The sequence below is a fragment of the Oxyura jamaicensis genome, chromosome 24 (assembly GCF_011077185.1).
Source record: "Oxyura jamaicensis isolate SHBP4307 breed ruddy duck chromosome 24, BPBGC_Ojam_1.0, whole genome shotgun sequence".
NCBI classification, from domain to species: Eukaryota; Metazoa; Chordata; class Aves; order Anseriformes; family Anatidae; genus Oxyura; species Oxyura jamaicensis.
In genome coordinates, this window is record NC_048916.1 from 588,942 (window position 1) to 603,519 (window position 14,578).

The window sequence follows — 14,578 nt, forward strand, 5'->3', positions numbered from 1 at the left end:
AAACCTTGCCCAAATCAGCTTGCTTCCGGCTCAACTGCAGCAAAACCCTGGCTTCCAAAAGGGAAACTTTTCAAACCTCTGCAGTTTTGTTCCTCTTGCTTCCTTTGCACCAGTCAAAGGTACCTCTGAGCAGTGCTTTGACACAACGCACCTGGAAGCCCTGCCTGGGGAGAAAGCCACAGAGGAACGTGCAGCGAGAAAGTGGAGCAGCCTGATCCAAGGAGGCTGTGCAGGGAAATCGTCGCTGAGGATCTAAGGGGAGGCTTCCCAAGGCTGTGAACCTTCCTCCAGTCCTCCCAGAGCAGTGGTTCCCTCCTACTCCACCATTGGTCTGTCTGCAAGGGCACACCTGGCCTGGACGACCCGAAGTGCTTCGGAACAAGGAAGGAGATGGGGAAGAAAGACATGGAGGATTTAAAAGGAGCACCCAGGAAAACTGCCTGCCTCCCAGGACGGGCCATCACTTACCCATGTTAGCGATGGAGGCCTGGGAGGAGATGTCCCAGCGCAGGCACTTCTGAAAGGCAGGGCTGCAAGCAGCAGAGTAATTAAACACAGCCAGCAGAAAGACTGCCTGGATGGCCCGAAAGGATTTAATCTCTGATATCTAGGCTTTAATTACTGGGCTGCACTCGTTCTGGCCCATAGGAGGCTGAACTGTTGCATTATTTCTGAATCTAGTTATTTTCTCCCCAGCAGAGCCATGACAGGGGCTCGCCAGGGCACTGCGCTCACTCACAGCTGGGGCTGGGATAACTAGGGCAGCTCCGTGGGACGTCGGCAGGATCGTTCCTGCACGTCTCAGCATCCCTCCCGGCAGGGAACAGGCACAGATGCATGCGTTACACGTGTGTGTGTTGAGGGGGGACGACTGCGCGAGGAGCGAGAGGGAGGTGGGGCAGGGGTGTCACTGGGCTGGGGGACGTGGGGCTGGGCTCTGCAGCTGGAGCCTGCCTGGTGGGAAGGGGTTGAGTGGGGATGGGGATGTGTGTGCTCGTATGGCGAGGGTGTGGAGAGCCCCGGCAAGGTGTGTGCAATCACAGTGCAAACTGAAAAAAAACAGTTGTGGAGGTTCATCCATCCCTTCATGCTGCTGCGTTGAGAAGGGTGCTGGTCCAGGAGATGGATGCTAATCCAAGAGGGGGATGCTAACCTAAGAGAGGGATGCTAACCTAAGAGCAAGCTGCTGACCCAAGCAGCAGAGATGCCTCTTTCCTTCACCCAGATTGCCGTCTCTGCACTGCAAGCCCCCTGCAGCATGTTGCCGCAGCTCAGCCGCCGGCTCCCAACACGTGCAGACGAAGGGACCCGACGTTTCAGGGCACACGTGGCCGGCAGCGAGCTGTGGTGCTGCTGTGGCTCCCACCTCTCTAATCAGGGCTCCTCGCCCCCCGACGGCACCGACCTTGATAGCTTCCTAGCCCAGGCTCGATGGCAAAGTGATTCAATTAAGCCCTGGTTCACAGAGAGTGCTAAAAAATAATAATAAAAAAGAGAGCGAAAGAGCCCAACAACAACAAAAAAAATGCCCCCTTGAGAATAATTTTCTTCTATGGATTTTTAAGACCAGCGGCTGGAGAATCACTTTCTCGTTTTTGTGCTGTCTCTCCAGTCAATAAATAAGGGGGAAATAAAGGATTTCAGAGAAAATAGAATGCAGTCAAAAGGTAAATTGTGGTCTTAAAAGCCCCTAAGAGACTGTCACAGACTTTGAAATGTTTCCTAGTTTGAGACCATTTCTTCCTGACTACATGGTTTCCGCTCCTCAATTTGCATCTCTGGGAGGTAATCTTTAAAACTGATTTTCCCCTGGTTGCATTTCATTGGCAAAGAAACTAAACAGGCTGCTGCATTACAGTAATAACATCAACATTTCAGCCACCTTCGCCTTAATTATTTCTCTGTCTTGCCAACAGGACCAGTTAAAAAAGATTTATATTTTGGTGGGGAGGAGGGGAGGGCAGGTTTTGTGTGTGTGTATGGGTAAGATAATGTGGAGAAAACCGTTTCTCCCTTGTTACGTGTCACTAGTAAAAAATAAAAAATAAAAAAATCAGGAGGTAAAAGGTTTGGGCCATTTAAGAAATAATAATGTCAGCATTTCACCTGTCTCTTGCTTAATTATTTCCCTCTCTCAGCTCCGCCACCTGAACCAGTTTAGATAAGATTTTGGCGTGGATAAGGAGGAGGAACCTGTACCCACTGAAGGAGATAAGCCTCTTTTCCAATGTAAAGAAACAGAATACAGCACTAAAGCTTTCCTGCTGTCTACTCCAGATTTATCAACAGCTTCTTCACAAAAGTCTCAGGACTAAAAGCTTGTGAAGTTTTGTAAAATACTACTGGAAAATAGCACTTGAAAAGGAACAAGAAGGAAGGCAGGGCTTGGAAAGCACCTGGCTTTGGCCAAAATCCACTCAAGGTCACCCAAATTACTGCCAGGAGCCAAGGTGGGGGCTGGCTGGTTGCTGCGGGTGTGTGAGGATGAGCGCGGGTTTTGGGAGGGATGCTGCTCACCAAATGAGCAGCTGGGAGTCTCTGCTTCTCCCCGTGCACACTGCACAGTCTATATTTATTACACAATTTTCACCCTTCAGTGGCTCGGATGTTTTGCCTGCATTTTGTTGCTGACCCTCAGGCCAATCCTCAAAACAATATTTGCTCAGGGTTTTGTGTGTGCGTGTAGCTTTTTTTTTTTAAAAAAAATAAATTCCAGGCGGGTGGAAACTTCCCTTCTTGATTTCTACCAGCGCTCTTCTTTATCATCTCAAGCTAATGGGATGTTCCTGCTTCAGACCACTGCACTGGGGCTGGATTCGGCCCCACAGAGCTGCCCTGCCGCCTGCTTACGCTGATAAGCTCCTCCAGCATCCCTCTGCCCGGCCATGCCTCCCCACCCCGCCTGGCGCCTGATTATATTGGGTCTGCATGTGTAAGTACAGCCTCCTGCCATCCTAATCATCTAAAGTGGCTATTTGAATAACAGTTGTTGGTGCCTGTAGTTTCCTGTAATTTCCAAAAGGAAACAAATCCATGCAGACTGCAATTTTGTGCCTATGAATTTTGAATGAATGTCTCGGAGAGCCTTGTGCAGGGACTTGATTTCTCTCCCCCTTCCTGCCTCTGCCTCCTGGACCCTGCCCGCTGAGCCCAGGGGCTCTGTGGAGCGGCTCCTTGTAGGGCCAGGTGTGGGGCCAATGATGTTCGATGTGGGAAGGAGCATGGAACAGAACAGCCTGAGTTGGAAGGGACCCACAGGCACCATCAAGCCCAACTCCTGGCTCCACAAATGATGATGAAGTGCTGGTGCTCATCCAGCAACGCGAGGATGGTGACAGGATTGTGTCCAGCACCCTGGTGTACGACAGGACCGATGTGGCACAGAGGCAGGAGCATCCCCAAACCTCAGAGATTCTGCCAGGTGCCACCTCCAACCTAAGCTTGGGAGGTTGCCCTGCACCTACAGCCTGGTGGCACCTGCCCTGCCAGAGATGCCACCACCAGCCTGGCTGTCGCTGGGGCAGGCTCTTCGGCCTCCAGACCTGAGCAGCTATCAGACATTTCTCCTCCAGAGCTGATTTTCACGACAGCGACCATCTCTCTTTATAACCTTCTCCCTTCCGCCTTCCCCTCCTGTTCTGCTGTGTGCAGCTTTATGACAGCGAGGGTTCTCCTTTTTATGACATTGTTGTTTTTAAAGTGTTTTTATCACCTGATTTTATTACAAAATTACCGTACAGCACCCCAAGTACCACAGCAGTGGGGAGGGAGAGCGGCGCTGGAGATGCAGCAACCCTCTCCTGAACAGCTTGCTGCCTCGCTGGGAAGTGGCTGTGATTTGGTGATGGATGGAGTGCTTGTTATCCAGTATATTTTTATCCATAGATATATAAAGCACTTTGTGATCCCAGTGGATACAAGGAACTATATAAATGTAAATCATTATCATTATCATTAAATACCTTCTGCATCTTTTAAACCTACCAGTTGGAATCAAACACGTATGGGGCAGCTGGTGTCTGGGCTTTAGCCGGTGAATCAAATGCAGGAGGGGTGATTTTTTCCTTTGTTAGCAATTAAATGTGATATCATAAAAGACTTTATTTTCCCTTTGCAATTTTTCATGCTGCCTCTTGATTTGAAAGTCACTTCTCGCCCACTATGAGAAATCTGTGCAGGCTCCCCTAGCAACAACCTGAATAAGAAGCAGCTGCCTCAGCTCCGCCGATGCTCCTGCGCTACTGGGACCCAGCGCCAGCTGCATCCCGCAGCATCACCGGGGGGTGAGGGCCACGAGGGTATCCTCCCCGTGAGGCTGGGCCTCAGGGAGCAGTGCACGATTGCCGTGTGATTTACAACGGGAAGGAGAACTGAGACTCTCGTGTCCGAAAGTATGACTCGGCAGCATTTCTGCTTGGCTGCTGCCCAACTCCAGAAATAACTGACCGCACGAAACCGCCTTCTCTTGGATGCCATCCATGTTGCAGCCGTAAGTGCAATGAATGCGGGGCACAAGGCAGATCGTGTTTATAACCTAGAGTTTCCTGTTCTGCTTCCCCCCAGGCCTTTCTTCCTTTCTGTAGAATCCAAGCCTGAAGGACTTGCTCAAGGTCGCACGTGGAGGCCTTGGCAGCGCAAAAGTGAACTCGTGTGCTTCTATCTGGGCCATAAATCATTGGATTCCCTTTCTGCCCACACCACCAGGACAGCACATAGGATTTTCCCACAAGTGCTGAGCCTGTATTTTGTCACAAGCCCATTGTCCTTCCTGCATCTCCAGCCCAGCTACCTTTATGCCTGGCCATCGGCTCCTGGTAGCTGCTGCTTCCCATGCCCACCTCAACAGGAGCTCAACCAACCACTTCTTGGGTTGCCTTCCACTCCCAGAGAGCTACACCAATGCCCAGGAGAGGGACAAACCCTACAGAAGCAGCTGCTGAACTGCTGGGCAGCAAGGGATGGATGCTGCGGTGGTGGGGAGCCCGCGTGTTTGGGAGACAAACGCTGAGCTGAAGCTTGCAGGCATCGTGGCACTCCCCAGGGAAGGATGTTCTGCTGGCATGCCCCAAAGGGAGATGGCTGGTGCAGGTCCAGACTACACTGGGTGCCATGACGAAGCCCCCTGACCCCCTGTGGTCCAGCAACCCATAATATTTCATTGTCCTTTATCATGACAAGCAGGAGGGATGGAGTTGGAAAGCTCTGATGTGTCATGGCACCCAGCCCCGGCCTTTAGACCATCTCCTTATTAACCTGCAAGCAGCAGCTTGCAAAAGTTCTGCAATATTTAGTTAAAGGAAACAAGTTTTTTCCTAGTTCTTGTTTTTCTTTTCCTTATATATATATTTTTTTATTTTCCCCACTGCTCATAAGTTGCAGCCTCCTGATGCCCAGGGGAGATCTTCCATTTAGCTACCTTTTCCTTTCTCATTTCATGCTGCAGTGGAGATTCATCATAGGTGTTAAATCCACAATTTGCCGCCAATCCCTTGTCTCACCCTGCGGAGGTCGGGGTATGGGAGCCCAGCAGCGCGGCTCCGCCAGCCACAAAACCGCGCGCTTACCGCAGCTCTCGCCTCCTCTGCACCGCTGCAGCTCAGCACCCGCATCCTTGCCCCGCACGGCAAACCTCAGCCACCAACAAATTACCAAAGCACTCATCCCACCGCAGCTCAGCACCTTGGCAGGGGCTGCAGGGAGCCTGGAGCCAAAAGTCTTTGCTCACCTCGGTGAGGAAGCATCCGGGCAAAGGCAGGCTCCTGGGAAGCAGCAGGGAGGTTGCTGCTATCCTGGATGAACCTGAGGTATCTGCACAGTCAGCTCCTAATGTGAGCACCCTTTAATGTCAAAAAAGGACTAAAAGCCCCTTCCAGAGGGCCATTTGTCCAACCTCTACTACAGCATGAGGTGAATATCCTGGGGCAGAGGTTATTTGCTCATCAATTACAAAGGACAGCCACAGATGAATCATTAAGAGATGGTTATCCAATTTTGAAGGCCAAGTCTGGCTAAAAGAGGCTGCTAAGGATGCCACAGCCCCAGAGCAATCCCTGTCCTAGCCTCAGATGAGAAGTAATCCCTGTCCTAGCCTCGGACATTTGTCAGCCTCTCCGACAGGGGCTTCAAGAAGCAAACACTACACAGGAGCGCCAGGACAGACAGCGCTGCAGTAGATCTGTAACAAGAACAGAAATTCATCCCTGGGTTACCTGAGGGCCAGAACCACACCAGTACGCACGTCCCCCTGGGCCTGCAAGCAGCGGTGCGGGGCTGGCAGGCAGCAGGAACACCGGGGCTGCTGCTGTCCTGCACCCTCTCCCAAAGCCTTTTCTCTGCTTTCCTGGCTGTCCCTGCCGAGCCTTGGGCTCATTTTTCATCTAGGGGATCGATAGGAAACCAGGGGCTGTCGCTCAGGTGATGTCACGCTCCGAGGGCCTCATTCTTCTCTGCCAGTTGCCAAGCGGAGAGGGAGACAGTGCTGGTGTCAGGTCGCTGGCAGCCCCCCGGGCTCCCTGCAGGGACACGTCCCCACCCGAGTGGCCACCCACGGCTGCGACCCCACATGTGGCCCTGCAGGCTGTGCCGTGTCGGGAGGGACGCGCTGCACACCCGAGGCCCAGGAGGAGTTGTGCGTGTATGCGTGGTGCAGATACAGGGCAGTGTGCGCAGGATACAGATGGAGGAGTTTCGGCTCGTTGGCAGGAGAGGGAGGAACGTGTGTGGGTGTGCGAGGTGACGGGAGCTTTGCACGTGCACGTGCTTGGTCTGTGTGACGGAGCATGCAGAGCAGCGGTGGTCCTACAGGGCATAGTCAGGGGGAAGCCCATCACCACGTCCACGTACCTGGAGGGAGGGTGCACAGGAGGACCCAGGCTCTACTCGGTGGCATCCAGGACCAAGCCCAGAGGCCCCAGGCCCAGCCTGCAGCCCCACTGGCTCCCCCTACCCCTCGTGAAGCTCCCCAAGCCCTGGGCTCCGAATGGAGCAGGAGCCATGCGATGCTGTGCAACATGAAGGGGGTGGCAGCGGGAGTGCTACGGACTGGGGAGGGTTTGGGGTGAGACGCAGAGAGCAGGAGGAGGCACAGTGCAGCAGTGCACGTGGTCAGCATGTCAGGACGGCGGGATTTTGGCACGCAGCAGGAGGCCTCTGTTTTTCGGCCTCTTGCTTTTCTGAGCCTGATGGCAAGCAAGAGCCCCCTGTTAAAATGATGTGAAATTGGTGGTGCTGGAGCCCTTAATTAGGTTTGCTGCCCATTGAGGCGCACCCCCGGGGCCACAGCTGCTCGGTGCTGCAGGCTGCGCAGCCTCACCTGGCCCAGGGACTTCAAAATGTCCACGCTGGTCGTGGGCCTCATAAAGATCTGCCAGCCTGGCCAGCATGGAGCAGCAGTGAGGTGAGCAGGTCCCCAGCACTAGCTGCGGACACCTCAAAAGATATTTGTCCCAGAGGCAGCCCTGTGTCCACAGCACGGGCTGGTGTCATGCTCAGCCCCCACCCAGAGTACAGACAGACCTGGCACTCCATGCAGACTGAGGGGGGACACATTAAATGCTACCCTGCTGTCACCCCCCCCAAATTTCATGGCATCTTTGGAGCCACCAAGGCATCTGAAGAGGCTCAGGATGGGCTTTTATCAGCTTTATGTGCTCTGCATCCATCAGTTCAGTACAGACCACAAGACTCACCATAGCAAAGCCAAACGCTTCGTGCTTGATAAAAGCAGGGGTCAGGCCCTCCCTGCATTGAGACAAGCAATCACAGATCGGTGCAAGAATCCTGACATTAATCATTGCTAAATGCCTCTCCTCCGATTTACTCTTTGGTCGCTCTCTCTTCAGCATGCGGGTAGGAATGCTGTTGCAGTGCCGAGGACAGAGGTGAGGTGAAGGGTGACAGGAGAGGTGGCATTGCCGCTTGGCTGAGGGATGGAGTTCGGGGAACACACGAGCTTCCAGGCACACAAATCTCCCTTCCTCACCCACGCCCAGCCCTGTGGCACACAGGACTAGACCTGTAGACCGTGATGGCTTCCACAGCATCGACTAACCCCAGGGCTCTGGGCTGGGAGAAAACCTGAATTGTGCAAGACTGCCCCTAAAACATTGTGAACTGACCACATTGAACCTGGGGCTGATGGAGCGGCAGCAGCGTCTTCTCAGTGCTGGGCTCCTCACTTCCAGTTTAATGGTGCGATTAAACACCAGCCACTGCTAAGATGCAGTCCTGCCCTGCTGGGAAGGAATGTATTAATCATTTTAAATGTGTTTGATTTGATTTGATATTTTTTTTCCAATTCCTGCTCACACAGTGGCAGATTAGCCATGCTTGTTCATCAGACTGGGACAGGCTTGATGCTCACCATGGTGCTGGCAAGAGCAGGGCACAAAATGGGCTACCAGTGAAAGCTCCAGATTTCCCAGTAGCTCCTGGTAAGGTCTCTCCAGCATCCTTATGGCAGTGGCTTTTCACATTTTCAAGGTGACTGGAATCCCCAAACATGTACGTCATGCCCTACATCTGCACAACAAACACAGCAGTAGGGCAGGTGTCCCTTTGTTGTGAAACCAAGCCCTTCGTGTATGTCCACACACGTAATTAGTAAGACATTATTCTGTGCTAATGAAGGCAGCAGAGCCTGAGGCCAGTGGCTATGTCCCACGCGGCACATTGACCCAGCACCACAAGATCTGCTTCCCAGGGATGGAAGCCCTGAAGGTTTTGCTCATCCCTTTCCAAGCAAGGAGAGCAGAGCTGGTTTGGATGCTTGCCATCTTCCTCCTCATCCAGACAGGGTGCTCGGCACCCGAACCCCTCCAAAAACTGCATGGACACCCATGCGAGGAAACCTGTCCCCCCACCGCTAGCAAGAGGAGCCAGCTGAGTAGTGTAAACTTAAGCTGCTTAGACACGGCATCAAACATTTAAGTTATATGGGATTTGCACTCGATTGTTTGATGTTGCTGCCTCATTCTCAGTAGACCCGCTTACTATTTCACCACTGAAAATATTCCCAGCAGAAAAGGTCTTCCTGAAGACCAAAAGTGTTTCAAGGCGAAGAGACAATCTGGAAGAAAATGATTGCATTTTCATCATTTTTTTTTTTTTTTTTCCCACACTGACATTCTGACTCTGCATGCTGTTTCAGGCTGAATTTTGCATTCAAAGAATTTAATTCTGTTAAAAAGTACAGAAAAATAGTTGAGATAGTTCCAGGCTGGACCAGTTCTGGCTTTGAAACATCCCCTATTCCGCATTTTCTCATTGCAGCTTGGCATTACAAACTGATACTGAAAAATGGCCTTTCCCAGGCCATAACCTCTTCATTTTCTGATCAAACTCTGCTAAAGAGCAGGAAAGCTGGGAAACGCAGATGTCTCAAGCTGCCAACGATCATTTTGGTAATAGAAACAGCTTACTCTGCTCTGCAGGGGAGGGCTGGAAAGACTAGGCTAGAAAGAGACATTAGAATAAAATAAAAAGGAAAAAAAAAAAAAGGAAAAGGCTTGTGATTGAATGGGAATGCACTTGGCACCCAGGTGACCTTCCTCCTCTCCTGTCCCTGGCTTGTGCCATCTTATAAGACAGGAGCTCTCACTTCAAATTAACTTAATCTGTAGCATTAAATAATTCATGTTGATTTAAGAAAGCTTCATTTCTAATGGGACACATGTGAAGGCAGAGTTAATATTGGAAGACACTGCGAAGGGGGGGAGAATTAGACTATGAAAGGTGAATGTATGAGTTAATTGCACATCAGTTACTCACTCCTCGGTCTCCATCCTCACACCCCTGTGGTCCCTTTGTCCTGACTGTCACCAGGCTCCCACCAGCATCCCTCTGGGACCGACCCTTTCCCCATGCCGGGCTGTGGAGCCATACAACCCCTGAGTTCTGGTTCCTGCAGTCTTTTCCTGGCTTTCCAGCACTGCCAGACGGGCGCAGCGAGCCAGGGCTCACCTCTTCCCCCTCTTTTCCTCCCTCCAACACTGCCTTCCAAGCTTCTCGCTTGGTTGCGTTTGAGAGCTGGGAACTCAACACTAATTAACGTGTCTGCAAATCCCAGCTCGGCTGGCAGGGCCTCCAATTCGTTCACGGTCCCTCGAGTGCAGAAGGCTCCATGAGCTAGCCCTCTGGCACCTTCAGCTACATGGCTGGCAGATGCATATTTTAACAACACACATCTGTTGGCTATATAATCTCTTGTATTTGCCCTCCCTGCTCCCAGCTTTGATGGAAGACCGGAGGGAAGTCTCCGGTGGTTACAGCCAAAGTGTTTGCTTTGCAATTTCGCTCGACTGCTGTCTGATTTTATTTTCAAATTTCTCCAAGTCCTAATCAGGCTCTTACTTTATTTAATTAATACCCCAGCTTGGTTAAATAGATCATAAATTAAGAAGCCCTGCCATTAAAGATGTGCCTTGTATCAGAGAGCCCTCCAGTGGCTTCTGGAACTGGCCAAACGTCCCCTGCCCTCCCAGCACGTGGTCCTGCTGTGGGTCCAGGGACTCCCTGAAGCTCACGGTGCATCCAAGGGGCTTGTGCAAGCAGCCTTGGCAGTACTGGATGACCTGCCAGAGGTCCCTTGGCCTTTCTGTGGGGCATGTGGATGCCTCCACAGCTCCCAGATCCCGTCTCCTCGCCTGTTACCAGCTGCTGCCTTCCTTGCTGGGGCCGGTGTCCCCAGGATGGAGAGCAGTGGCTCTATCCCTGGGGCAATGCAGGCAATGGGAGGATGGAGGACAAGCAGGGAGTGAGGCTTTGCACCTGGAGAAAGGGGCTCCTTCTGCTTCAGGATAGGTTACCCAGGTACCCCAGCAATATCTGTGCCCAAAACTCTACAAACACAAGACTTCTCCTGATGCTGATGACACTAATAGGCTCATCTGCTTGAGTGTTTGGACTTCTGAAGCTATGGAATGATCTGTTCCACTACATTTAACCATGTAGATTTGAAAACAATGTGACAAAATCTTTAATATTTAATTAAAATATGGTGTAGCTCTGCATCTGAGCAGGGGAGTAGGAGGCAGCAGACCCGTAAAGCTGTTGTCAGACATGAATGACAGCACTTGGAAACTGAATTTGGAGGCAATAGGGGATTTCTTGATACCAAGGAGGTGGAAAAGCTGGCAAGAACGGACAAGGCAGCACCAAACCATGCAGAAAATCAGGTGAGCAAAGGTATTTTTCAGAGGACAAGGCTTGGGTGTGACAGAGGAGGATGGGGTGAAATGGCCCAGCACAGAGAGCCCTGAGCCAGCTCCACACTATGGGCTCTGAGCCACGAGGACCTCACAGCTCTGCAAAAAGGCTCTCAGGGAAACTGTTTGCCACGTTGAGACATGGTGGGGAGATCTCGGGGATCCCCTCCTGCCCATGCAATGTCTAGGATTTCACCAGCAACCCTGGGTGAAGCTGGGCAGACCTCAGTGATTTGGGCTTTGTTTCATGTCAAAGATGAAGTGTGAGAAGTCCTGGTGTGGACAGCCTGAGCATGTGCAGGAGGATGCAGTGCAGAACGAGCTGGAAGGGCTTGTGGCTCGGCCCGAGGTCCTGTTCCTTTTTGCAGAGCTGTACATAGCTTTGGACACTGAGCTGCCGATTATTTGCACAGCGGTGTAGCTGTACAGCGGCCACGTACACTGCTTTATTGCATAATAACCCTGGTAACAGCCGCAGCACATCGCCTCCTTCTGTAAGTGCTGCAAGAACCCAGGTGAATAAAGAGAAAGCACTGCCACCACGGGGGTTATGAAATCATTGCCAGTCCAGCACCGTGGGTGGGGAGCAGCCGGCTCCTTCACTAGCAGAACCATGAAGCTTCACTTCCACACGGATCCTTCGGAAACAACAGAGATTGCAGGAGAGGGGGTCTCCATCCCCTCCACCTGTCAGGATGCTGGAGGTGTGAGCAGCATCCTCCAAATGGGGGCTGCTGGAAACCCAACCCCAGCTCCCCTCCCCAGAGGCAGAGAAGGGTGCTGGGGCTTCCAGGAGCACAGGCTTGAGTTGGTTGGGTTTTGAGCAGAAGACTTTTACAATTCTAAGGAAAACCGTCCCTCTGGATTTAAAAATCAGCCCTGACAACAATCAGAAGTGACGAGGAACACTCCACATGTGAGTTCTTCAAACAAGCCAGATGAAGTTGCTTGCTGCATCGCTCACCTCCCAGGCAGCCAAAACTTTGGAGATGTGCATCACTCCGGAGGCACCTGCTTCACTCACAACCACCACCGGCTCCTTGAGCCTGCACACCCTGATCCAAACTGGAGAAAGGGGTGCTGTGGTGCCATGACCACCCACAACATGCGTCCGGGCAGGGTGCTGGAGGCATCTGTCTGTGACGTGCCACCTCCCTACCCTGCCTGCCAGCCTCCAGCTTCCCCAGAACATCTGCACAAGTGCAGCCGGAGCAAGAAATGGGCTACCAGTGGGTTGCAAACCCCATTTTCTCATTGATCGGGTTTAAATTGAATGTGCTGTAACTTTAATTTTCTTAAAAGGAGAGCATGCTGCAAACATAAGTTGCTGAACATCTTAGGTAAATGTACCAATTAGCAGCTACCATGTATATTCACATAAACATTAACTACCATCTATTCAACACATTCCATAACCCCAAAGATAATAACGATTTCCTTTTGATCCACAAAAACATCTCTCTGCTCAATCAATGCTCCGCAGCAGCTCAGAGCGCTGACGTACGCCTGTGCACCCTGGGACTAAATTAGTTTTGAAATCTTTAGCTCTAATTAAATAACATTATTTCTTTTGTCTGGCTCCAGCAACGTCTTCCGACTTCGCAGCAGAAGGAGGCAGCCCCGGCAAGGGAAGGGAAGGCGGCACAGCTTGCGGAGGCTGACGGCAAGCGAGGAAGCCTCACCGGCAGCCCTGCGCCGCTCTCCCGTTTATTTCCAGGCTTTGCTCACGTAGGGATGCGTGTCAGCACTCGGAGCTGCTAAGAAGAGTTCTTGGAGCAGAAGGATGGATCGAACAGAAATTGTCATCATTGGTGGGGGCGGGGAGGCAGGAGGCGGTGGTTGGGGGAGTCTGGGGACAGGGAGCTGCGTGGGGTGGCACAGGGAGAGGGCCGAATGGAGGGGATGCTACCAGCCCTAAGCTACAGCTCGTTTTCTCGGCGTTGCGCAGACTCCTGTGAGGTACGCCTGCATCCAGCGCCACATCCGTAATTCGCTCCTTTGGCTGCTTAGCACTAATTGGCGTTGAGCTGACTAAAGCCACTAAAACTCTTGGTTTGCATCCTACGATATCTTCCCCCCAAAATTACCTAAGAAAACGACAACAGCACCAACAAAACAAATCCAAACTTTAATTTTAACAAACCTAAAAACCGTCAATACTTTCACTTCGGACTTCAATAATCAGGATATATATCTGGAAGCAATACAGACAGAAAACATTGTTTTGTGTTCAGGATTTTCAGGAAAAACAACATTTGCATTCATTTCTCTGAAGCCATGTCCATACTGGGAAGTTTCACTGGTCCAGCCTGCCTTTTCCCCACCCAACACACCTTTCCAACCTGTCAGCAAAGCCCCTTTTCCATCTCCCACCCAACAAGGGGCTTTGTAAGATGCTGGGAGCAGCCTCCTGTTTGCAGTCCCATGCTCCATCCCCCTGTGCTGCTCACGGGAGAGATTAATCACCAACAAGTGCACAATGATAAAAGATCCAGTAGGAAAACCAGCTTTTCTTCCTGGCCCTGCACACAACAGCGTCACAGCCAGGGCACAGCATAACGCGCTGATGCCACTGACACCCCTCATGGCCTTAAATATGTGTACATGCCCTCCTGAAGGGGCACCTGGATTTGGAGCTGCAGTACCAAACACCGAGCCTGTCCCAGCACTGCTCTGCTCCCTGAACACCTCCCTTTGCTATTGCTCCTGAAATCACGAAGCATTACTCCCACAATGGGCTCTTTTCCAGTTGTCTTGAGTTAACAACACAACATTTTGTGTCTGCGAGGACGGAAAACCCCCCAAATAAGCTCTGAGCAATGGTGAGCCTTGACTTACCGAGAACAGTCAGCCGGGCAGGTCGGGATCGGATGGCTGCTTGGATGGCCTGACATTCGTAGACGGCGTCATCTTGGAGATCAGCTCTCAGGATTTTCAAGTGATGCTCTCCAGACAGATGGTCTCCTACGACCAGATAGCGCGGGTAGCCTGTTGGATGCAAAGCATGGGTCAGAGGAGCCCAAAAGTGAAGGGCAGACAGTGTGGGGGTAGAGCCCCAGCCTTCCCGTCACACCAGCAGCTTCGTCCCCTCTGTGGCAGCCAGCCCAAACAGACAGAGAGGCCTCCCAAATCCCAGGAAAAGACTGCAGGATTTGCCCTAGCTGTTCAGAAAGGAAGCACTGATGATGAGCATTAAGCTGAAATCCCTAGAAAAAGGATGGGATTTGCATAGCCCAGGGTTTGCCTCTATTTTCAGAGGGGCGACGTGCCCAGCTGCAGGTAGAGCAAGGCTTCTGCTGGGCTGCGAGATGGGCCAGACCTGACCTTGGGCCACCCTTGCAAAGCCATGCGACAGCTAAAACTCGATGTGCGAA

The 14,578-nt window shown here is 51.9% G+C and overlaps 1 protein-coding gene and 1 long non-coding RNA gene across 5 annotated transcripts in view; one reads left to right on the top strand and one right to left on the bottom strand.

Annotated features, from left to right (window-relative positions):
• The window catches only part of KIRREL3 (kirre like nephrin family adhesion molecule 3), a 317,705-nt gene that overhangs the window by 65,755 nt on the left and 237,372 nt on the right, over positions 1-14,578 (bottom strand). For all 4 annotated transcript variants that reach the window (XM_035346026.1, XM_035346024.1, XM_035346025.1 and 1 more), the window contains one exon: positions 14,043-14,192. In XM_035346026.1, coding sequence (XP_035201917.1) covers positions 14,043-14,192 — 150 coding nt within the window. The remainder of the gene's footprint in view (positions 1-14,042; positions 14,193-14,578) is intronic.
• On the top strand, positions 2,061-4,843 carry LOC118177952. The gene is made up of 2 exons (XR_004755984.1): positions 2,061-4,489; positions 4,584-4,843. It is a non-coding gene; the product is annotated as an uncharacterized LOC118177952 (long non-coding RNA).